General features: G+C 50.8%; 6 protein-coding genes across 6 annotated transcripts; 2 read left to right on the forward strand and 4 right to left on the reverse strand.

Moving 5' to 3' along the window:
- Nucleotides 1–3137: 3137 nt before the first annotated feature.
- N7539_007861 (serine/threonine/tyrosine protein kinase MPS1) lies at nucleotides 3138–5708 on the forward strand (the record flags this gene model as incomplete). The annotated part of the gene is made up of 1 exon (XM_056937462.1): nucleotides 3138–5708. One exon carries the CDS (start codon nucleotides 3138–3140, stop codon nucleotides 5706–5708), a length of 2571 nt encoding a protein of 856 aa, XP_056787327.1.
- A 1007-nt stretch (nucleotides 5709–6715) lies between these two features.
- On the reverse strand, nucleotides 6716–7773 carry N7539_007862 (rRNA-processing protein NSA2; the record flags this gene model as incomplete). The annotated part of the gene is made up of 3 exons (XM_056937463.1): nucleotides 6716–6932; nucleotides 7052–7584; nucleotides 7771–7773. The coding sequence occupies 3 exons, from the start codon at nucleotides 7771–7773 to the stop codon at nucleotides 6716–6718; spliced, it is 753 nt and encodes a 250-aa protein (XP_056787328.1).
- A 386-nt stretch (nucleotides 7774–8159) lies between these two features.
- On the forward strand, nucleotides 8160–8957 carry N7539_007863 (mitochondrial 54S ribosomal protein bL21m; the record flags this gene model as incomplete). The annotated part of the gene is made up of 1 exon (XM_056937464.1): nucleotides 8160–8957. One exon carries the CDS (start codon nucleotides 8160–8162, stop codon nucleotides 8955–8957), a length of 798 nt encoding a protein of 265 aa, XP_056787329.1.
- A 1063-nt stretch (nucleotides 8958–10020) lies between these two features.
- On the reverse strand, nucleotides 10021–12286 carry N7539_007864 (putative C6 transcription factor (OTam); the record flags this gene model as incomplete). Its single annotated transcript, XM_056937465.1, has 2 exons — nucleotides 10021–11770; nucleotides 11895–12286. 2 exons carry the CDS (start codon nucleotides 12284–12286, stop codon nucleotides 10021–10023), a joined length of 2142 nt encoding a protein of 713 aa, XP_056787330.1.
- A 5359-nt stretch (nucleotides 12287–17645) lies between these two features.
- Nucleotides 17646–18466, reverse strand: N7539_007865 (DNA-directed RNA polymerase II subunit RPB4; the record flags this gene model as incomplete). Its single annotated transcript, XM_056937466.1, has 3 exons — nucleotides 17646–17773; nucleotides 18017–18144; nucleotides 18276–18466. The coding sequence occupies 3 exons, from the start codon at nucleotides 18464–18466 to the stop codon at nucleotides 17646–17648; spliced, it is 447 nt and encodes a 148-aa protein (XP_056787331.1).
- A 436-nt stretch (nucleotides 18467–18902) lies between these two features.
- On the reverse strand, nucleotides 18903–20503 carry trm5 (tRNA (guanine) methyltransferase; the record flags this gene model as incomplete). Its single annotated transcript, XM_056937467.1, has 4 exons — nucleotides 18903–19870; nucleotides 19944–20018; nucleotides 20083–20184; nucleotides 20263–20503. 4 exons carry the CDS (start codon nucleotides 20501–20503, stop codon nucleotides 18903–18905), a joined length of 1386 nt encoding a protein of 461 aa, XP_056787332.1.
- Nucleotides 20504–24090: the final 3587 nt, after the last annotated feature.

A 24090-nucleotide genomic window follows, 5' to 3' on the forward strand; every position in this document is an offset into this window, starting at 1 on the left:
AGAAAGACCATTGTTTAGAGGCACAATATCAGAGTGACTCAATCGGCCGAGGTGTATGAAGATGAAGCGCCGGGCTCTGTCATTCGTGCTCCAAACCTGGGGTCCCAGCCCACCACGTCCACCACGACCATCACGACCGAGCATCAATCTCGTAAGAAGACGGGAATGTGCACGAGTCGATAATTAGCCGTGGAAAGTCGGCAACAGTGCACAAATGGGCTTCAGTTAGACAATGGCTGACTCCGAATTCGATTCACCATAGGAACCGTGCTGGCGACCTTGAAGGGTCCAGTGTTACAGGGATTGTGTTTTTTCTCAAAATTGAGGCCACTAGTGCTGTACCATGCCCCCGCCAAAATCTGGGTAGGATGCGAACAATACTTGATCGCATTCAGGCCCAGGTCTGCTAGCATCCAGTAATGCACTGACCCAGCCGCGGAGGCTGGAAAATCGGTTCACTAGGCATCGGGAATGAACGCATGTCAAGCTCGCTTCCACCATCGCTCGTCAAAATGTGTATGTTGCTCATCCGATGGGTATGACTATGTGAAGCCTCGGCTTTTTGTTAAGCTTCTGTAACTCCACCGCGCTGGTTTTCCGACTCGAGCTCCAGTCTCCATCGACAGCCTCTGCAGGCAGTCTCGGTCAGGAGAACAATGCATCCGCGATTCAGAGTCTCTCAAGTCAGTGCCACAATCCACTTGTAGAGGGGCGCAAAATTCCGATCGCTTTCAAATCGGGGACCGCTATGGTCAAGATCCGGTGCGCGCCGCGGGAGGGGCGGGATCTTGAAGCGATCGCGGTTTCACAATTGTCCCTCGTACCAAACTCTCACATCTCCAGATCTCATGATTCCCACAAGAATATATAGCAGTTCGTGCGTAGTCGCAGATAGATTGTTCCCCATCAAGCTTGTTTGATCCGCATAGGTTCGTGCGGACCATGGAGTGGTTCGTTACAGACTAAAAAAAGAACAGCGTGATCTGTGCCACAAAGTTTGTTTACATCTGCGACGGAAGATGATTCAGATCCGACGGCAGGTTTTCATCAATGACAGTTGAGGGTTCTCTGCCAAGCTGTCGGCTATTAGTGGAAGGCTTCGCCAGGCGTTTGAAGCTTTCTTTGCGCAGGGCAATATTGCTCATCCTTCTGAATTCCGTCTCATCATCGGCTGGCACGAGGTTCACACTCGACAATCGACAACCGAGGTGCCGAGTTGTCAAAGCCAGAGGGTCGTCACGTTTGTCAACAAATAGTCACAAATGTCTGAGTTCCTCGAATATTTGATTGGGAATAGAATTTCCATGACCTCTGATTCCTCATTGAGCTTAGTGCACCATATCACTATGCTCAGTCGTCATACTTTCGATGGACTAGAGGCAAATAAGGACTCTGAGAATTACATATCTCACATGCGATTCGCCAAAGTGACGATCAGCTCGGGTCATTTACGTGCGCGAGCGACAGGCTCACAGGCCCAGTGGTCCTTTTCTGGAGAGATGACCGCTTTCTTCTCGAATGTTGCATAATTTCAAAGGTAAGGAAAGCATGGCACGAAGGAAAATTCACGCGTAGGTCTCGCGTGGCTATGAGCAATCGCGTTGTAGAATAAGCGCATGACTACGAAAAAATGCCTCCTCATGGCACTCAGGTTACATAGTAGACCGTGTAACTCCTGCGTCGCTCCTGGTGCTTCTCTCTTGTACCATGACCCAGGGTTGAGATGTGAGATTCACTGCGGTGTACGCAAGACCTTATAGGTTGACATTGAAATTCTCTCCGGCAGAGACTGCTTCAGTCATCTTTCAAATCTACATGTACCCTCGATCACGGATAGAGGTAGCTTATAGAGACATGGATGGAGATAAAATTCTCGACTCGGAGCGTTCTCGTATAGGTCGACGGATATACCTACCTAGATACTACCGAAGAAAGTATCACACTGTATTCACCACTTTTCGGTTCTGATACGATATACTAGGTAGTCAGATTTGCACAGACTCCATCCAGTCCTGCAGGTGGTAGTTGGAAGAGTCTTGATAGATATGCTTGGTTCGGTGTTGACGAGATTGACAGGACTTTTGGAGGTGGAGCTTCGGTCAAATTGGAAACTGGATACCATGCGCGATGTATCATCAATCTCGCAATATTCCAGCCGTCTAACTAAGAATTACCTAATTGTCTAGCCCGACGAAGCTTGCAAGAAGCAACTTTGCATGGGTCGACTGTGCTAGAATCTGACCTTGTTACTGCCACCCGTGGAACGAACGGAACAATGAGCATCTTGTCGAATGCTATAGCACGAATGATGTCAAGGGCGTGATTAATGTGAATGAATCGCAGCTCTGAGGCGATTGAACCCCCTGCAGTCCGCCTCATATTCATCTCGAAAAGAAATGTGCTCCATGCACGCCGGTAGAAATGCACGCCGCAGCCCCCGGCTTGTATTCCAATCTACCCTCCATCGGTTCCTACAGCTGGTGGACTTATATATCCCGACAAAACCTTCTCGTGCGAGCTTACCGCCCGTGCTCGGGACCTACGTAGAACCTCGTGAGTCCCATTCCACCAAGATGGTAGAACGTTTGAGACTGAAGAGCCTTTTTAACCTCCTCTTAACGTGATACAATTGATGCGCGTCGGTCACCCAACACCTGATAGCACGATTTTCCTGGTTCAACCATCTCAGGTAAAGAGCAAGCGCTACTAGCAAGGAAGCTGCGGCCTCGAGATACCACTGCCGCCCATTAGGTACAAATTTGTCGCATGAAGCATCTTGTATTTGGCGCATGGGCAATTCTAAGCTCCTTTAAAATAGTTTCTAGTCTGAGTACTACCTATTCCAGGCGTCTGGTCTGGGTGGATACTGCAGGAACTGCACAAGTGCACAGTGTGGTTGTACAGTGCTATGACGTGGAATAGTCTCGGTCGTCGATGACCGAGAGAAGATTATTGTGAGAGTTGCCATAGTAACAGATAATCACGTGATAGGCCGCGCGCCGTCACAAATCGCGATGGACCCTCGGGCTCGAGATGATTGGACTTTCCCCAATTGTGAATAACAACAAACATACGACACCCTCGGGCCGACAGAGGCCAGCATTGATACACGACTTCAATGTAGGGCTGCAAGCATCATGGCGTCTCCGGTATCACTTTCGTCTGCCCACAATTCCGCCTTGTATCAACAATCCGCCCGACCAATGTCCCGGCCCATGGTTTCTCGTTCCGGGTCCAGACGGGTGTCGCCAGCGCTGCAGTACGCCGAATCTAAGGCATCGGTCTCAAAAACTTACACTGGGGATAGCTCTGATGATGAAGTACCGGAGCCAAAGTTCAGCGCCTCAGTAAAGGCTCTCCTTGATGGAGACGGGCTGGGATCCTCTCCTCATCTACACAGAGGCCAAAAACAGTATCAATACCAGCAGCAGCAACAACAACCACAACTCTCTTCTTCATACGAACGCCGCTCGTCAGCCAATCTGCGACAACAGAGTCAGTCGCCTCGAAATTCATCACCACATGATCAATCAAATGGAAGCCCGGCCCCGCGAGTCGTCCGAATCGGCGCAATTTCGTCTTCGTCAGCCAGATTCTCCCGCGAGGGCTCTCCACTAGCAAACAGCCACGCCGCTGAATCTGAAGTGCGCGACCGTCAGAACGATTTCATCACACCCGCGCCGCGACCGCGAAGCGTACGAATCAACGCGTCGCGAAGCAACACCCGCTCTCCATCATCTGTCTCGCCTTCTGCAAAACGCTTAACAGATCGCCAATCGGGCGAAAAGTATGGCAGTGGCGAACGTTCAGATGGCGACTGGAAAGCGCGCCAAGAAGATGACTATTTATCGCGTCTTGGGACGTCATCAGTGTTACGCAGTCGTGCCGGCGACGAAGCTGCTCCACACAGTTCCCTCCGAGTAAAGCGAGTCGGTCGGCTGACGGGTACCTTTTTGAATGGTCCAGCGCGCAGGGGAGTGTTACGGCGGCAAAGCGAGGAGAATGATGAAGAGGTTCATTTGAGGCACGAGGATATCATCCAGGAGCACGAGGCGCGACGAGAAGCCGATGATGAGCATTATTACCAGCCCCGAAGCTCTACCAAAGCGTCTTCGCCCAAGGTGTCATGGGCAGATCCCAACCCCAGCCCAGAAGAACGTGCATACGATCAACAGCCGCAGCGTCTACTTTCAGACAGGTCTGCGAGTCGAGCCAGCGGAGAGTGGTTGTTCTCAAGGTCTGCGTCTCCAAAATCCAATGGGTCTCATTCCAAGTCAACGCCAGTTCCCTCAGAGATATCCTCTAAGTCATCGGGTGAAAAAGAGCAGCCTGTCTACAAGGTACCGTCATTGCCACCATTATTACCCTCTGCAAGGGATCAAGAAAATGAACCTCCGCCAACCTTCAAGCGTGCCAAATCACAGGGCCTCGGTTTACTAGACAAACCCGAGAAAATCTCTGTTGTATACGACACGGACAAGAAAGATGCAGCGGCAGAGACCCCCGTGGATAGTGCAGCGCGAAAAGTCCTTGCCCACAGAAGCAGCAACACCCCACATCGCCCTGCGCCTCCTCCACCGAAAATGTCAGTTCTCGAGACTGCAACTGCCACGGGTGGTGCTTCTTCATCTCAAGCAAGGAAGAAGCGGACACAGGTATCCATCAATCACAAGCATTTCACTCGCTTGGATTGCATTGGTCGAGGCGGCAGCTCGCGTGTGTATCGTGTTATGGCCGAGAACTACAAGATCTTCGCGCTCAAGCGCGTCAATTTGGAAGATGTGGATCCAGTCACCCTGACCGGGTACAAAGGTGAAATCGATCTCTTGAAAAAACTCGAGAATGTGGACCGTGTTGTTCGGCTGTTTGACTGGGAGCTCAATTTGGACAAACATTGTCTCAGTGTCTTGATGGAAATTGGCGAGTCAGATCTGGAAAAGATTCTTACCTACCGTCTGAATGCTGAAGATGCCGTGTTTGATATCAACTTTACTCGATTTTACTGGAAAGAAATGCTTGAGTGTGTACAAGCTGTACATGAACACAACATTGTACACTCGGACCTGAAGCCGGCGAACTTCCTCATGGTCCAAGGTCGACTGAAATTGATCGACTTTGGGATTGCGAATGCGATCCAAGACAATACCGTCAATGTTCATCGCGAGCAGCAAGTTGGCACGCCGAATTACATGTCTCCAGAAGCCTTGGTGGACTCCAACGCCTCTCTTGGCTTACCAGCAAGTATGGGCAAAATGATGAAGCTGGGCAAACCCAGCGACGTGTGGAGCCTGGGGTGCATTCTTTACAAGATGGTATATGGGCAACCGCCTTTTGGAAAGATTGCCAAGTATTATGAGCGAATCATGGCCATTCCGAATCCGCGCATCCCGATTGACTTTCCCAGTCATGGTGTTGGTGGTGTGCCGGTGCCGTCTGGGTTGATCAAGACGTTGAAGCGATGTCTTCAACGAGATCAGACTTTGCGCCCGACCATTGAGGAAATGCTTGGTCCTCGTGACCCGTTCCTTCATCCGGACGCACAGCTGGAGGGCGCTGTACCTGTTACCCAAGATATGCTCGGCCGTATCCTGGCCAATGTTGTCAATCACTGCAAAGCCAGAGGTATACCAAGGGAAGAAGAGCTTGCTGCCTGGCCAGCGGGCTTCTTTGCAAAAATCAAAGCGGCTCTTGAAGAAGAAAATGTCTAATTACCCTCTGTCACTCCCTTTTGATAATTTCCTTTGTTTTCAGCACATGCGTTTCCAATACCTTTTCTCCATTGTCACGACGTCATGACCGGTGTTCGTTGGTGTTGTCGTTCTCGATTATTCTCCCACTGGCGCTCGGGTGCTCACTTTAGCGCTATTTGATGGCTGATTTGATTTGTATCTATTCGAGTCCGTTGCATTCTGTCTTCCTTTTCATCCTGCGTTCCCTCGCCATTGATGCTTTGCAAATTCCACACGTGATCCATTACTCCCTGTCTGTCTATTTGCGGTGGCAAGAGAGGCCCGTTTACTTTTCTGACCGAGCACACAAGTCCGTCCATGCATTTTTGTGTTGAACAGATTCCTGTTTGTTAGATTAGCTAGGTAGCATTCGACATGCACTTAACCCTGTCGGTGTATGTGGTACATTAATGTGACTCGATCGATTCTAATCATTTGCATTTCATGGCCTTCGAATCCAGCGGCAGCTCATTCCATTTCATATGCCCGCGATGTATTTCAATGAAGCTATAGGATTTGGTATACTGCAATCATCCTGCACGGGTGATAGTGTCTCAAGACGCAAAATATCCGAGTCACTTTTGACTGCGATCGTTCAGGTATTCAACTACAGTACGTCGAATCAATCGTCGAATGAGTTGAATGCGAGTTTTAATCATGCAGAAGCTGGAACTTTTTCCGTAAATCGATATCAACAGGATTTGCGCCATAACGCCACATGAACAGCAGGGTTCTCTATCAATGACGAAAGATAAGCCGCTGGAAAGGGAAAAGAGATAACAGAAAAAAATCCAGAGTGTTGTCCGCAACATGAGTGGTATCGAATACAGATAGTCTTTCATCTGCTAAGAAGAGTATAGTTGAATGGCGGTAATTTTGGCGTTGCAATGCAGTTTGATTAGACGAGGAGAACGCTAAAATCCAAGAGTGTTAGTCTCCCGAAAAGTGTTCAAAGATATAATTTCCCTCAATGAGGGAGAGGGTACTCACGCGTTCACACAGCCGTCGTTTTCGGGCACGTTGGTGATCTGTGCCCATTTACCCCAGACGACCTTGCCGGTGGTGGTGACGAGACCCAACTCGGAGACGTTGACCTCGATAATGGTACCCTTGGTCAAAACACCCAGCTGGGTGAAGAGAGGGTTGTTGGGGTTCTTCTTGACAGAGAGAATTGGCAGCTGAACTGTCACACCGAGCTCGGGGCTGATGAAAAAGAAAACGTGAAGACTGGTTAGTGACTCGTTCATTGTTTGATAAAGTCTCAATGCGAAGTGCCTTTGGACACAAAAGTCCAGCGAATTGGCGAATTAGAAAGCACGTACTGGGTAACATTGGCCTTCTTATAACGCAGACCCATAGGACGAATGAATCGCTCGTACTTCACGGGACGACGGGTAAAGTCGTTACCAACGAAAGTAGGCTTTGTGATCATGCGCTTCCAGGACTTCTTGTGAGTCTTCTTGCCGGTATTGACGACCTTGAACATCTCCTCCTCACTGATACCCTTGACCTTGGGCAAAGGCACGGCAAACTTGGCCGCCTTCTCCGCTCGCTTATCTTTAATAGCACTGGACAAGGCCTTTGCATTTGTGGCTTGAGATCGGTCGAGCAAATATTGGGGCAGAGGGGTCTGAGAAGGCTCGTCGGGAGCGGAAGACTTGACGTTCTTTTCTTCCTGGGCCTTGATGCGCTTCTTCATCTGAATCTTCTCCTTGTGGCGCTTCTGCTGGTACAGCTTGGCCCTTAGACCGCGCAGGTTCTGAGCATCGTAGGATTGCTTGTGACCCTCACGAGCCTGGCGCTTGCGGACACGCTCATCGTGATCGAGGCGCTTTCCGTGCTGCTTTTGCCAGCGCTCGATATACCTGTAGAGTGTGGTTGCGTGTCAGTCTTGCAATTTCTCGTCGGAAAGCTCGAGGCTGGAGAGAGAGAGGGGGGGGAGGGCTTTTCACGAACTCGTTCTGAGGCTGTAGGTCGGAAGATTTGTCAGTCAAATATATCCGGGGAAGAAGCAACCAATTTTATCAAGAATGACACGTACCATGTTGAACGACTAGGAGTAGGTGATTATAGATAGTTAGTCGATAAGTTTATGGAGTTGACCTGCAAGATCTAATCGCTTACCGAAAAAGTCGTTTCTGCGGCAAAAGATAGCGGATCATGTGACGGTCTTATCGGCCGCCCGCTATGTGCCAATTGTGCAAAGTGGAAACTGCAGTTGAACTGCCAGTGACACGTGACGTGTTACGGATGGCCAGGCGGCCATAAGGCGCAATTATTGATTTTCTCGGGACAGAAACAGCCCCGGCGATTCGATTACACTGGAACCTGGCTCTACCTACAAAGGGAAGAAATAAAAAGAAGTCTCTCCCCCAGTCAACAGTCCCGCCATTTGCTCTGCACACTGCGAGCAGGTGTCTTCAGTCAAAGATGTTTTCCCGCTCAGTATTCAGAGGCCTGGCCGCTGATCTCCGGTCATTCACACCAATCTCAACCTCCACCGCGGCTCCCCTTCGGCAACGAGCAGCTTGCTTCCACCAAACAAGCCTACTTCGAACACAGCAACAAGAGAGCTCGTCTCAATCCTCTCCCACAAACCCCGACCCCCCATTGAGCGCCTCCCCGCGTGCTCAAACCTCTCAACCCGAAGTTCAGCACTCTCCCACTGTCCCCTCGTACGACCCTTCCTCCCCATCCTCCACCCCCAAGACACGCGCCGATGTCCCTCTCGCAAAGCAACCCGTCGCACCTGCTTTCGAGTCCCCGCTTGAAGTGAGCAAGTCTCTCCTCTCGCGTCTACCGCATCTAGTCGGCCAGTCGCCCCATTATATCGTCGCGGAGCTGCACGCACGACCATATCTCTTGACGGAGGGCGACCACGTCCGTCTGCCTTTCCTCATGCCCAAGGTCAAATCGGGCGATATCCTCCGGTTCAATCGGGCAACCGCGCTTGGTTCGCGCGATCTCACGATGAAGGGCTCGCCACATCTGGATGAGCGTCTGTTTGAGTGCCGTGTCCGTGTGATCGGTGTCGAGGCGGAGCCGCTGCGTATCAAGGAGAAGACCAAGCGGAGACAGCGCCATGTTCGCCAAGTGCGGAGCAAGCACCGTCACACGATCTTGCGTGTGATGGAGGTGAGGGTGAAGACGCCCGAGCAATTGTTGGAAGAAGGCGCTGTCGTTGTTGAGGACAGCGAGGATACATCGAGAATTGAGGCACGGTCATGATCATGATATCGCAGATGACAAAGATTTGATACCGAGATCCAAAGAAGCACGCCCCATGAGGTTTCGTTTCGATAATGAGCTTCTTGTGATGCCTGATCGATGTGATATCTTCGGACTTGTGCTCCAGTATCGGTGATGCATCGACACATGGACGCATCATACTTATGTACAGATAGATGAGACGGGACTTGGGGGCCGCTTTCGTGCGCACTGTATTCTACATATTTATTGTTCCTACTCTTCTAGATTGGATTCCCGAACAATGGAACCACTTGCATATCTTCCTTCAAAATTGACCGCGCACAACGCCTTTGTTCATACGGCGAAAGCTCTGACAATTCAGAGAGAGGGTCCGATTCCACAGCGTCCAGCAACAGCCCGTGTGTCTCATGTTCCAGGTCTGTCGTCCATTTTAGACCTCGAATAGAGATACGGTAGTCCCTTGTCGGCGCACCACAAGCTATGTGCATATCACAAGTAGGCTCATTGTTCAGTCCACCGCAAGGGCGCTTATGCCAGCCCTTTGCGCCAATTTCGACTCAGTGCAAAGAATCGACGAGTGGAAAAGGTCAAGTCATTAATCATTCAAAGTCTGCTCTGCGCTGTTCCAATCTATTTAAATAGTGATTCCGTATAGTGGCCCCCAAACGATCAACAGATCCAAGGATCATTCCCAAGGTAACTTTGTACCACCAACCCAAACGTTCCAATTCATCCGTTGATCCGAACAAAGAGAGAAAAGCAAGAGAAAAGGATCGAACCAGGAGAAACGCAAAGCAACCACATGGGCGAGATCCAGCCGTGGGAACGGAAAACCAAATGACAAAAACAAAACAAAAAACGGTATCGAGCATGCAAAGTGGTATTTCATCAAGCGCCTTCATCTCGTGGGAAAGTAGTCCAGTGAACGCCAAACAAATGCCGTTTGTGAGAAAGAGGAGGAGAAGGTCTCCCGGAAGGTATCCTAGGATGCGAGACCCCAGATCGCGGGGTGGATAGAGGAGATGACCATACTACTGTTCATTGGCATGGTAAGGAAAAAGGAACTCCGGTTGAGTCCTTCTTAGAGAGGCTGCATGGGTGTGTCGTCGCCGTCAATATCGCTGACGCTTGTCGCTGGCGACGCCAGACCCGAGATGACCGAGGAACTGGCGCCCGTTCCACCATGCATATCAATGCCACCCATGGCATCGTCATAGCTGCCCGAGGGCATCATCGGCCGTGAGGGTTGCTTGGCAGAATTCGCCATCAACTCCTCGATACTTGGTTTGGCCGGGACATGCTTGTCAAGCATAGTGGCATGGTCGAGGCTTTCCAACGCAAAGCCCATGAATTCGGCATTCTTGTGGGAAACACTGAGCGTCCAGCGGTACTCGCACAATCGAATGCGGTAGAACTCGGCTTCTTCGTGAGTAGGTGCAGTGACACGTAGCAGCATGCCGAATGATCCGATCAGCGAGAAATTGGTGCGCGCAGAGGCGGGCCAAAAGGAACGCAGATGAGCGGGTCGCAGGCGGTTGACAAAGTCCATAGCCGAGATCAGTCGTGTCTTGGCCGCCGACCGGCAGATGTGTGCGAGGTGAGGGTCAGCGCCATCACCGGCTAGGGACCGGACGATGCAGCGGTGGAGGGTAATTTCTGTGGCGAAATAGGCCAGATGCAGAGCACCATTTCGAGCGTGTTCGTCTGTAATGGTCTCCACGATCTCGCCGGTGGATGATTCCATCTTCAAGGCCGCGGGCAAGGATGAGAACCACTCCTTCAGACGGATCTGTGCAGGCTTGGCCTTGTCTAGAATGATCCGCGTGCGTTGGGTGCCCGCAGCACGGAAATCCTCAATTGCCTGGAGCGTGTAGAATCGGTCAAGAATATCCGACAGAATGGTAGTGAGAGCCACCATGTGACAAAACAGGAGTGGTCCATGACCCACGTCGCCGTCATCATGAACCGAATTGGTGCCGGACACAAAGGCATCTGAGAAGTCCTGCTCCACCAGATCCTTGACAGTCCAATTGAAGGCGAAAATTTGGGATGGTCGGCCATGAACCAGCGAGGACCATTTGTCCTGCATGTAGAGGGCCCAAGCCAATCGCTTCCGTAACCCCTTTTCCCAAGTCTTCATGCGCCACGTTGTGCAGTCTTGGTGCAGTCCAAGCTCGAAGCCGGCCGTGACCAATTGACCGTTCAGGGAGGCTGTGGCGAGCGTCGATTTCTGAGTCAACAGCAAGCCTGCCTGAATGGTGGAGATGCTCGGGTACGGCAGTGAGTCCACCAAGAGCTTCAATGCGGCACTCTCCAATCGCTGGGCATCAGGCCGTCGGGCGGTTTGCGATCCCGAGCCCACGTCCACAAATTTCAAAGTCAACACATAGACTGCGGCGAGCAGAAGTGGTGACAGGTGCCTCCGCTCCCGGTAGGATTGACGAAAAGCATCCTCCATCAAGATGGGGAAGGACGGGTGGACGTGTTCGAAGAACTTTTCCACCAGAGTAGACCCATATGGAGCAACCAGGCTCTCAATGGCGTCCAGCGACACGACCTGCGAGTCGCCAATGGGCACGGTATTGACCACGCGCATAAAAGTGCAGTCGTCTGCACAACGACGAATCCGTGAAGCTGAGACGGTGCATTCGTCATACTCATCCAAGGGGAGGTACTCCAGCAAGGTCGGCTCGAGCTCGGTCGTCATGCCGATGTGCTGCGTCGTCTGGTTGAAGAAACCAGAGCGAATCATCGCGTGCGGTTGAACCGGACGAGCCATTTCACTCTCCGGAACGGGTCGATCAGCCTCGGCAGGTTGAACAGTGGAGGGTCTGGATGTTTTCCAACAGTGTTAGTGAGTTGAACTTTCAGTAAAATCAGTCAAGGCTCATTGGATCTCTCCGAAGGCAAGATATCCCAGGGCCGTTTGACATCTTCGAGGGAGATACTTCTTACCTCTTCGTGGTCTCTGCATAATCCCGCCCCGACTCTGGTAATTTCCGCTTCTTGGTGTTGGCTTCCGCCGGACCACCCGCTGACAGCGTAAACGTACAATCCTGGCGATGAAAATCGCACGAGTAGCATTTGTTGGTGATATCGTTCATGGCGCACCGGCTTCTTCTTCTCAAGCAAGCGTCACAGCTGGCCCCATCCCGGCCAGATGTTCGGTTCAGACCCGATGAGCCTTGCACCGGTGAAGGCGACAATGTGTTTGGTGTGGCGGACGCGGATGGGTGAGGACGACGACGAAGAGCGTCCGAGGGCGAATGATGCGCTTGTGAGGAATAGGAAACGGGGGCTGCGGAGCCAGCTGTGGGGGAAGGCTGGATGGTGATGACCGTCGCCATCGGAGAGGACTCTTGAGAGGCCGTCGAGGGTTTATAGATCAAAGGTTTACCCACCCGACTGCTTCTGCGCGCCGGGGTAATTGGCAAGTGGAGTTAAGCTTCGCGGGACGCAGAGCTTGGGCTTCGCAGGAAACGCGGAATAAGCGGAGGCTGCCGTATCTGGCGTGATAGTTCAGATAGGCTGCAAAGGAACTGATAGGTTGGATGAAGGGAGACAATTGGGCTTGTCCCGTAACGGGGATCTCCTCGGAGCCCCGATATATGGATTTGGGGTGGATGATAGTATCGTAGATGCGTAAGTCCGGGGCAGGGCGGAGCGGGACTGGCTCGATGAGTCTATCTGCGTATGTATGGAATGTATGGATATGCGTCTCGAGTCTCGGTGTCTTCCTGTGCTAGAGAGGGTCTAGAGGGCCACTGCAAGGAGTTAGTTTAGCGACCACTCCGGGCTCGTCATTCACAGCACATTGAAGATTGTGATTCGACCATAATTGCGCATGGAGACAGGTTGGGGGGGGGGGGGGGGGGTGAAGAGGGAAAAGTGGACAAAGTCGGAGGGAGGAGAGAGATAAGGAATCTGGAGAGCCAAGGAGCGTTGAGCCCGGGGAAGCGGGTGCGTACATCGAATGAGAAGAGGCTCGAGGAGAGCTTATCGGACCGAATCGGTTGTGTGTATGTAGTATGTAGTCATGTACTGTATGCAGTTGTCTGATGGCTGCCCGAAAGAGATCGGAGCAGCGAAGATTAAAATTGGAGAAAGTGGTAACGTTATCTCCGGATATCAGTTGAGGCTAAGAATCGCGGACCCCGGCACCGGAGACGGAAGACGAAGGTGGACGAGAGGCTGCACCAGTGGCCCGCGGTGATCGACCAGATGGGACTATTGGCGATGTGACGGTTGTGAGGATCAAGATTGCGTAAGAGAAACCAGAGAAGAGAGAGAGAGAGAGAGAGAGGAGAAGACAGCTGTCAAAGGAATTCACTGAGAGCACATCAAATGATGTCCGTTCAGGTCAATCCGTGGTCAATCTACTTAGGCCGATATGCCCGCGAGAGACTGCAACAAGATAAGATGACGGATGGTCCGCGCTGTCATGCCTACACTCGCTCGCGACGATAGATCAGAACAGAGCGCCACAGGATGGAGTTCGCCGACAGTGGTGCATCCGGCGTATATGCAGTTAGAATGGGCAAGCAGGTGTCGAGGTGAAAGTGGTTGCGCAGTAGTGTATCGAGGGAAAGGATGGAATCACGAGCAGAGGAAAAATAAAATAAAAATAAAGATTCAACCTGGATGCCCCAGATTGCTAGCTACTCCGTTCTAGTCGACTAACTACTGGCGGAAGATGATGACATCGACTGCCGGATATTAAAGATAAATCGGACGGGGCCTCTCGAGTTTTGGGGGGGGGGGGACGAGGGATCTATCGGATTTGGGGCAGCGTTCTGGGATTATGGAGTCGTGAGGACCTTCAACCAGAGGACCGTTTCGGATGATTTGAGCATCAAGCGTCCCCGCCAGGACAGAAAAAGGTCGAATTGCAGGGACGGTGATTGGCACAGACCGAGGATCTGCCCTCCATCTCCGTGATGCATGGATGGGGTGGCCGAGTCGGTCGAGTGTTGAAGGGATCGAATGCAAGATAGGTTTCCGAGTGCCAGACGATCTGCCTTTTTGGTTTCGTAACAAAAACGACGCGACAGCCAACCCCAGCGCGTCTGTTCGAGCGGCTCAGCCCCAAGTTGGCCCAAGAGGTCGACTCGTCGCGTGCTGGTCGTGGATTGCAACTGGGAGGCATTCCGATGAATAAAAATTAGGTCGGCGCAATTGTCATCTCTGATAACCTCCACCGCGCTGATTGGGTCCACCGACGGAGCCGCCATCATATTACGTACGATGAAACTCATCTTACCTAAGCATTTTGAGTTCCCGGCCCTCTGAGGTATCAAGGTTGACTGGAATCGGGCTACAGGTACATCACCACCTTCGTATGCGACGGTGCATAGCCAACTAGTGAATCATACACGGCGCAATCCCCGGTAGTATTCAGTATTTAGTAATCTACTGTGGACTGTTCACTATTTTCAATGCCATAGGGAGCAATTTCTGCTGCCATATGACCAAGATCAGAATGTATATCAGGGAATACGGTAGCCGTGGGTATGGACCCAGGTCAGGACCATAACTTGACCAACTGCGACGACTGCGACGGGTAGTCGCAGCGCCGCGGAAAGCCACCATCCAGTTGAGTTTAAATGGCCAAGAGATGACTACCTGACTAAGGCCAGTAAGTACTAACTACTTACTAGTTAACTAGTTAAGTGACTACTTAGTACTTACTAACTCTACGCTCGACACGACTGATCTCCGTGGAGTTAAAGATGCTATACTGTGGAGCGGATGACAGTCCAACGCATTCTCGTGACCAAATGTCAAGCCCAAAGGTCACGCAACACTTCGATACTCGACCAGGTAACTATCGAAGCACGTTGGTCATGCAACAATTTTTTGTAGCGAAAGCCGCATGACATGGATTTGCCTCATGTTGTCTCCACCCTCTGATTCAAATCAGCCATTGATCCGCTTTGCCCTTCAACCAATATCCACATCCACATCCATTTGTCACGGGAAGCAACCTATTCAGTATCAGTGTAGTCAGACTCAGTGGTAACTACTAGTTAGTAAATACTAGCTAGTAGCAGTCCTAAGGTACTAACTCTGCAGTCACATCCATACCTGGGCCATACCTGGAACCCATCTACCGAGCCGAGGCTCTTTTGAAGCACCTCCGACGAGACTCAAATACCAGCAAATGAGTAACTAGCCCGGAACCACAGAAAGAGTATCCCTTTTTTGACAGGACTCACAGAATTACTTCATTCACGCTAGATTTCAATGAACATCACTGTTTTGCTAGCTACTGGTTAGCGAAGAACAACAGCTTTGATGTGAGTCTAGTCGTCTACAGTCTACACTCTACAAGTCTACGGTACAGTCTACAGTCTACACTCTAGTATCTACAGGTCGACAGTCTGAGTGGCTCCCCCCGGCCTGGTAAACGTCTCCATGTGTCCACTGGTCCAGTGCTGCATGTCCGCCCGTCCCCGCAGCAAGCCATTGAATTCCCAGTCCAATCGACTGGTTTGGATAAGAAGCCAAATCGAAAGCCAATCATAACGACCTGGTTGCATACGTCCAAGCCCTTCCAGGGACTCAGGGACTCCCTCTGTAGTCTTTACATCTCGCCAGCCGGTCCATATCCACGGGCTTTTTTCCCCGAGGCCAATCTGTGACCTAACGTAAATGCATGGTAAACAGATGCCGGGTGCTATCGAGCAAGGATGATGCAGGATATGCAGATGAGAGGGTGGAATGGCACTGCATAGTCTAAGTGCCTGGAGTGTACTGCAAAGAAACACTCTTTCCAAAAGTCGGTCAATTATCGGTCAAATCGAGAGGCCTAGGTGAACGGTAAATAGTAAATAGGAAATACTACTATCGTGCTGTGCACTTTTCTCGAGGCAGGGATAGGAACGATGTACAACAACACTGAACACCTAGATCCTTGCTTTATCAGTTGGGTACCTAAGTAGGGGGCACCCGACCTAGGGACCCGACTCTAGTAAGTTATTCATTTGGAGTATAACCTTTTGCTGGACTACATCACTCCTACAATAAACCCGGTGATGAGAGTATATTGTATCACTTCCCAGTCCCAGTCCCGACTCATCTCTCCCGAACGGCTTGATGCATTTACGTACAATTTAACCCAACGTCAGGAGAAAATGACTAAACCTGCGACGCCTTAATCTCAGATCGCATAGATAGATATTCTTTTTTTCTCTCTCGTCTACCTACCGGCCCCTACCCAGTTCTGAGTCGCTTTGGCACAAATGTCAGCGTACCATCTCCATTTCCCGGTCAAGCGAGACCCCGGGCCAGGCACCTACCTACTTACAAGTAGTCCATGACTCCATAGCACCTCCAGCAGTAAACCCTGAAACAGGCTCTACCCACGCCCTTCGCAACTACAAATGGCAAATTAGGCACACTGTGCTCCGACCACTGATGACTGGGCCTTTTTCCAGGACTGGACGGAACTATCCCCTTCTCTCAAACTGGCCAGTTGGGAACAAACTCCCATCTCAGCCATCTGCTGATTTGGAGCGTTGAACAAAAGCAGACCCGCCCAGGGGGGGGGGGGGGGGGGCTGTGGCCCATCGGAGACGGTCACTCGATCCCCGGTCTCCTCCCTGACCCAAAAGCCTGGGGATGGCAACTTTGAGGCCTTGGCCCCGGGTGTGTGCTACCGGTGCTTGTCTTGCTGCGGAGAGCGATTTGCCGGTAAGGTACAGAGGGCGGAGACTCGAGTAGTGGGGAGTAGGGACTCAGGGAGTAGAGACTGGGACTGAGACTACCTTTGGCCTGCCGTGGTGGCGATGGACAAATGATCAGTGGTCATCGATCAAGAAGGTCAGATGGACATTGCATGCGTACGGTACTGGTACTTTTGCACCAACGCACATGGCGAATTTCAAGGTGACAAGCTTGGAAATGAGGAAGTACTTTCTTCAACGGGGAGCTCATTACTTTCAACATAAGGGCTTGGAGTTCAACTAGGGCTACGATGACGCATGGCATACATACTCTAGTCTGTAGTCTGTACTTGCTTGACAGACACTGCAGAAGCTGTCATTGATTGCGCTCGTGCTCGAATGATCCACTCCAGTCACATGTGATTTCGAGGATAGCACGAGGCGATAATCACGTGCTTCTTTTCTCAATCGGCAACTATGTGAATGAGATTCAGTCTCCTACTTACCTCAGAGATATGTCCGAATGCGCTGAAGCCTGATGATCGTACTTACTCATTGCATATATATATATACAGGCCCATACATAGCGTGTTCATAGCCATACGAGGTTGCGAATATACAGCATTCACTGGCGGAGAATCAGGTTCATGACAGTCAATGATGGAGCATAGCACTCCATATAGGGACATGATCACAGTCTTACCGTAGCAAGGAAAAAAAAAAGGCGGCAGACTACAGTATTCATGGAGATAGCGGTCGTCAAGACTACCCGCCCTTCTGACCCAAATGCTTCTAATCATCTCATTCAAGAACCAGCTGTCGCTGTCGAAATGGTATGTGCAATATCACCACCCCTGTCGCCTGAATATTAATGGGCTGAAAGGTCAGAACGCCAGTAAACTCCCTAAATAATTCAATACCCCGGGTCTAGAGCATTGGCCCAATCCCATCTGCTATGAAAGGCACCTCATGGCATCGTGTCATTGCCGTAAGGGATCACGGTCGAAGACCACCCATCTTCCATGCTTCTCACTCCCCAGACCTACTCAGTAAAGTTGCGAAGTTTCGTCAACTCGTCCAACAGCTCCTGCAGCTCGCTGTCGGTAATTTTGTTCTGCAAACTGGGAATGAGGGACTTGGCTTCCTCGGCATTGTCGCAGCACAAACTTCCTACAAGCATGAACACCTATCAGCACAGGTCCAATCCCACCACAAGTCACAGGCACTGCGGCGCATATGGAGAGAGGATCCATCGCAACGATTCCAAGGTCGATCAGGGGTATCACGGCCTCGTCTCAGTCACAGCGACGTGCCAGATGAGCCCTCCTTCTCTCCGCGTGAATTTCCGCCTTGTAGGAGACAGCTCGTTTGGGACCTGAATCTCAAGCAATAACAACACAGGGCAGAACTTACCCAATTGTGATCGCTCAAACATCTCCAATTCCGTGTGTGAGTTCAATAGCCGCTCCACCGCCTTGATGTTCTCCTCATCCTTGAATCGAGCAAATACATCCAGATAATCAAGCGTCTTGGTCAAGTTCCTGCAGGTTCAGGTCACAAACCCCCCAGTCAGCAACAAGATCTTCTTCTAAATGTTCCCGTCCTTTCTTCCAAGAGCAGCATCGTTGGAGGGGGTGATTATCGTGATCGTCCAGTTCGCATCATCACATACTCTGGCTCTTCGTATTTGCTACCTCCTCGTCGCTTATTCTCCAGGACTTTGTGGATAACGAGGCGCGCCTCAGATAATGAAAGGGTATGTGTGTGTTGATCGGCGCCAAGTCTGAGTGTCGCGGCGGCTTCGAGCTCGCCCTGAGGGACAACGCGCTTGCGGTGTGTCGCGGGTGGGAGTTGAATGCTCATCTTGGGAAGTTTGGAGTCGTTGTGTGTGCTATGTGACTAGGTGACCTCACAAAGCCCTCGCAAGTTGGGGGAGACGTAGAGACGGGCTTCAATGTGCGAACTGGGCGGAGTAGGAGATGCTGAGTGATGATTTGCGCAGTCGCTATCGTCAATCAGTTGAAGCTCGTCCAGGTTTGCGGGGCAGAAAAAGGCGGTGCAGGTTTATCGCTATCAATGTTCTAGACTTAGTTACCACTTTGCCATGTGAAAGTTCTAAGTGTAAATGAGATTTTGAATGACTCTTTCCTTGCTTCTAATTCAATTTTTAAACACTTGTTTAGAAACAATATTGTTGCAATGCTGGGTATCAACTCTTCCAGGTTTCCATTTGGACTTTTTTTTTTCGCCGCCGCCAGTATGATATGTCAACGCCTACTCATGCATCAAAGATAGTCCGCTAAACTTTGCGAAATGCAACCTCAGGCGGCAGACGGAAGCTGGCACAGAACATCTGCTTTTTAGGGCTGACCAGTCGGACATTGAAAACATCGAGCTCAATGGCCGGGTTGCCCGTCCCACCCACTCGGTCTTCGGGGGTGATGGTGAAGCCAATGCGCTCCGATACACGCTCACAGATATCCTTGTGATCATCAATCTCGTTCTCGGAGTGGCCCGAGAAACAGTAGACGTGGACCATCGGGAGAGTCTGCTTGGTGTGTGGGGTGAAAAGCTCCTCTTTGCCCTCGTACAGGCCTTGGAAAGCATCCAAGAACTCAATAGCGGTCGCGGGCAAGTTCATTACGTAGTGGTCCACGAAGCGAGGTCGAGTGTACAATTGATCCGCTGGTTGCTCGATAGGCTTTCCATCGTTGGCCTTGCCCTTTTTCTCTCTGCGGGCCTTTGACTTGATAGTGACAGTAACGGGGTCACTCTCGAGAAGTGACTTGGCTGCGAAGCGGATGAATTCACGGCCATCTTGGTTGAACGGCGTGACGAAATCTTGCACCTTGTTTCGCACAGTTGCATCTTGCATCACCTCGAAGCCATGAGGGTTTAGATCGTTGGCCCACACAAAAATGCGCTTCCGTCCAGCAGGCACAGCGAACGGGCCAACTCCTGCCATCACATCGCAGACCATCTGGCCAGCCTCGAACTTGTCCACTAGGCGGCGATGCTCAGTCTCGAGACGACTGTTCCAGTACACTCGAGAGTAGTCAAATCTGAATTCGCAATCTTGCTCGTGTTGAATCACATTCAAGTCGGGGTCGCCGGTGAGCAGCTCGAAGGGAAACGTGCGAAACTGGCTGTGGGAGCCCACATCTTCGGTCTTGTTGATCACTGTACGAATCGTAGGGTTCTTGTCCTTCAGAATCTCTGCAATTATGTGTTTATATGGGAGCCAGTGTTCTCGGAGGTTCAGATGAACTGTCGTTTTGAGTCAGCTTGAATGCGCCATAGCGGAGCACTGGGGTGGAGTGCACATCGGGCAGCAACGTACGAACATGCCCCACCTGTGTGAATCCTTGAGGAACCTCCTCCATATCCTCAGGGAGAATCGAGCTGGCAATCTCGGCTTTGAGGTCATGTCAGCAACAGCTCTTGGAAGCATTGGCAGACGCATGAGATAGTGGTCATACCGTAGCTCCAGTAGTCATAGTCCAGCTCCAAGTTGTATGGCGTCATTGCGACGGTGCCCTTCTGAACAAGCTCATTGATCACTGGTGACCAAGTCGTCTTGTCTGCGAGATCATTTGCGAGTCAGGTCTCCGGAATGCGCTCATTTCATCGCCGGTCGTACGAGAATAGAGTCTACCCACCATCTACCTTGATATCCTCGCGCAGCAAGAGGCCCTTCCGAACAGCGCCATCCTGGTCCTTTAGTTCCCGGATGACATTGAGTCGGGGAAGAACCAGAAGATCATGGCTCTTGCCAAGCGCTTGACGAACGTTGGAAATTTGCGATTTTTCGAAGATCTTCGCGGCGGCGAGGGGCACGGTTTTGCGGAAAAATGACCGGTCGAGCGATTTCATCGCACGGTTGACGGGCGGGCGGAACATGGCTGGCAGCTCACGTGGGACCTCTTGGAGCTTTTCTTTTTTTGACTCCATTGAACAAGAGGCCCGTTGCCTTGAACAGGAAGCACAGGGTCTTGTCTGGTGTTGGTTGACAGGGAAGAATTCCGCTTGACCATCGACATGTGTTAGCCTTATCGTGAGACAGTGACGAGATAATGTCGTATATATATCAAATTTTGGGTACTCAATGCATCAATCTCAACCCTCGATGGTGTAGTTGGATATCACGTTCGGCTGTAATGGATTATCATATAACCGAAAGGTCACCGGCTCGATTCCGGTTCGAGGGAGTATTGATTTCTTTTTTGCGGCCTTTTGCTCCACATATCCAGGAATGTCACTTCTGCTCCCGTCTGATTAAGTCGTCGTGTCACCTTTTCTCGGTTGTAGTCATCGGTCAAAACTCAGCAGTCTGGATGTCTCGTCTTTGCCCTTTGTCGTTCTGATGGTCCTGAAGCTGCCTGCGTCGCCGAATCTGTACTCTGTTCGCCGACAACGCACAGTTCCACGCTAGGACTAAGGAGCTCTGACTCTCAACTTCTTCTTTGCAGTATATCTCAAGTAAAATGGGCGCTACTCAAGAATCAGTTTACAAAAACATCCATTATTTTCGTTTTAATGATTTCGCCAATCAACCCACTTCTGTATGTCTGTACCAAGGGGAGGCGGACGCAGGGCGGAAGATACCTACCTATGCAGGTACGTGGACGGACATACAAACCAGGTGCCTCCCGCCAGTAGTGCAGGTCGGTAAATCTCACAGCTTAAGGTAGGACCCGTGAAAGTCTGGAAGTGATGGTCGGGACGGGATGGGCTGAAGAAGATGGTGTTTGTAAAGGCGTTAAACGTCAACCTCCGTATACTATCTTCACTGATAGAAATGATGATGTAGAGAGGACGGGTGCCGATAATATATGTATGTATCTGGCTTGGGAACTGGAACCGCCCCATCCATCCATCAATTGGAAGTCGACCTCTCTAAAACAAGGCAAAGACGGAATTTGCAGACAAGCCGATACTCAAACTACATACCTAGGCACCCCTCAGGTTCATTAGAAGTCAAACAAACGGATATGTCTGCCAGATCTGGCACGAGCACCGATAAAAGCGTCCCTGCCAACATGTCATCCTTGAAGTAAGGACATCTACTAGTTAACTAGGTTGTTTAACTTACTAGTTACTACCTAGCCCTATGTAGCAACCCACCACCTGGAGTATATATAGACGGCATACAATATTGAACATAAACTCACGAAGGGGGGAACGAATAACTTAGTCCTTCAGGATGTGTCTTGTCACTCAGACGTACCAAAGTCATGCGTGCTCGACGCTGTGCATCGACATTCAACCTGGAGGAGTAGAGGTGTTGCCGAGAACATGCTTTGCATCGGCTGCATCGGCTCGAGGTATGAGGAGTACTGGACATTCTGCATCGAATCCATCCATAGGCGCACACGACAGAGGCATGGATACAATAAGGCCATGTCCCACAGCTCCCCACACGGCGATATTGCGAGAAATTCAAATGTGAGACATGGAAGGTTCTCCAACGATGCAGGATGCAATGTATGTACCGATGCAGTGTACGGCTTCAACCTTCGGTGGGGAGACTAGGACAAAAGGGGCAGCTGAGCGCCGTTGTTTACCCCACCGATCAGTCCGTTGACGATCAGGTCGGCAAAGATAGACATCTTAAACGCCGTTAGGGGGTGATTCATTTCCACCACGCCAAAGAAGTTACCTATCTATTGTCCTAGCTGGTGATAAGACTCGACCGTGAATGTGAATGGGTCACGTAATGGTGCGAAACTGACAGGTACGGCGAAATATGGACGTGGAGAGTCATGAACAAACCGGACTCGAGCTGAACCTGGTGGATACCTAGGAACTCCCCGGGAAGAGATGCGATGGTATGTAATCATCTACAGTGTTGTAATAATTGTACTGCCGTCTGTAGTCGAATGAGGCTCGCAATCTGGAGCTATTTCTTAGATAAAGATGACCTTGGCTCAACCCTCACGTGGCCGGACAGGCACATGACCGCGATCAGCAGGGGAGGATACCACAAGGCACCATCGCATTCAGTAGTAGTGGGCACTGGGGCAGTGGGCACTTTAGTGCAATCCATCGCTTGAACAAGTTCCTCCACTCGAACTCCCCTCCAGACCGTATCTCCAATCTGATTGAAATCAGACAGCCTTCTCCCGTGGCACAGTACCTCCTACTTGATTGATCATGCCGTGGACCAGACTAGGGCGAACGGATCACGAGGGAGTGTACACTGTGCCTGGACCTTTCCCCTCATCCACCAGAGTTGAGGCCCCGGCCGCTCTCCACATCTCTGCAGAGTTCAGGCAAGGTTGTTGGTCAACGGGCGTACATAGTTACATGCTACATACCTCCGAGGCTTCTACCGTACCATGGCAACGGTCGGTCACTCTAGACTGGTGCCTGGAATACCCACCCGAGATACCGATGACGTTCCTTTAATGCAGGAATCCTTTTTCCACATCGACTGGGTATGACGGTATGAGAGGCTCAGGCAGATCAGACCTCAGATCAATCTAGAGTATACTGGCTAGTCATGACACACTTGCAGAGAGCAGTACAGCTGGATTGATCGGGAGTGCTTACCTGGATGCTTGTTGCCAATTTGAAAGAAGATGTGCAAAACATCATTGCTGTGGCCGGAGAAGCGAAAGACCCTGCTTCGTAATGAGTGAGGGGATTCCGGGTGTCCTTAGACTGTCCACTTCGCTAGGATCGAAATAGTAAGGTCAATCTTCGGATTCATTACGTCCATCGTTTCGAAAGTGTTTGACTTCCAAAATAAAATACGATGATGCTTTTGCTTTCCGACTCAACACTTCAAATTCTCAAGTCCATGATCTAGCATCTCCCCGTCCTCTATCAATAAATCACCGACCCTGTAAAATTATCTACAGCTTTATCTTCTCATAATTTTACAAAGTCTCATGGAAATATGTAATAATATTAAATAAAAATTAGTATGATGGTGTAGAGAACTTTTGAATGAGTTTTTGGTGTTCACGGTCGGGAAATTGGTGGGCGGTAAAGAGTAGCAAAAAAGGGTCCAGTCTCTTGACGAATACAACATCAAAACAAAATGACAGAACAGTCACGTGAAAACTAGAGTTCGACTCTCCCGCTCTGGTCCTAGCGAGGTGGACAGTCCAAGGACACCCGGGGATTCCGGGGGTCTTACAGACCAACCAAGCAACCGGCCACCAGAGTTGGCAAAGCTTCTTGAAGCCAAGCTTCGTGGGGCTCAAAGCCCGCCGGAGTCCGGACTTTACCCAAGCGAGTAATTACCAGTGGGCGATCGCTATCTCCCGCCTTTTGCAGTATCCAATGATCTATCGTATCTGCAGTATCCATTGTATAGTATACAAGGGATTCCGTACATATTACAATGTATACTGGTAAAGTATGTAATATTGCTGTAATGGACAATCACCACAATCGACTTGGTTCGGTGGCCCCCCGCATGTCCACGCGGGATCGAGTGAAACTGTCTCAACGAGATCTTTTGTGTCATCCAGTTGACA

Source organism: Penicillium diatomitis (genome assembly GCF_028827545.1).
Source record: "Penicillium diatomitis strain IBT 30728 chromosome Unknown utg000011l_segment0_segment0, whole genome shotgun sequence".
Lineage (NCBI taxonomy): Eukaryota > Fungi > Ascomycota > Eurotiomycetes > Eurotiales > Aspergillaceae > Penicillium > Penicillium diatomitis.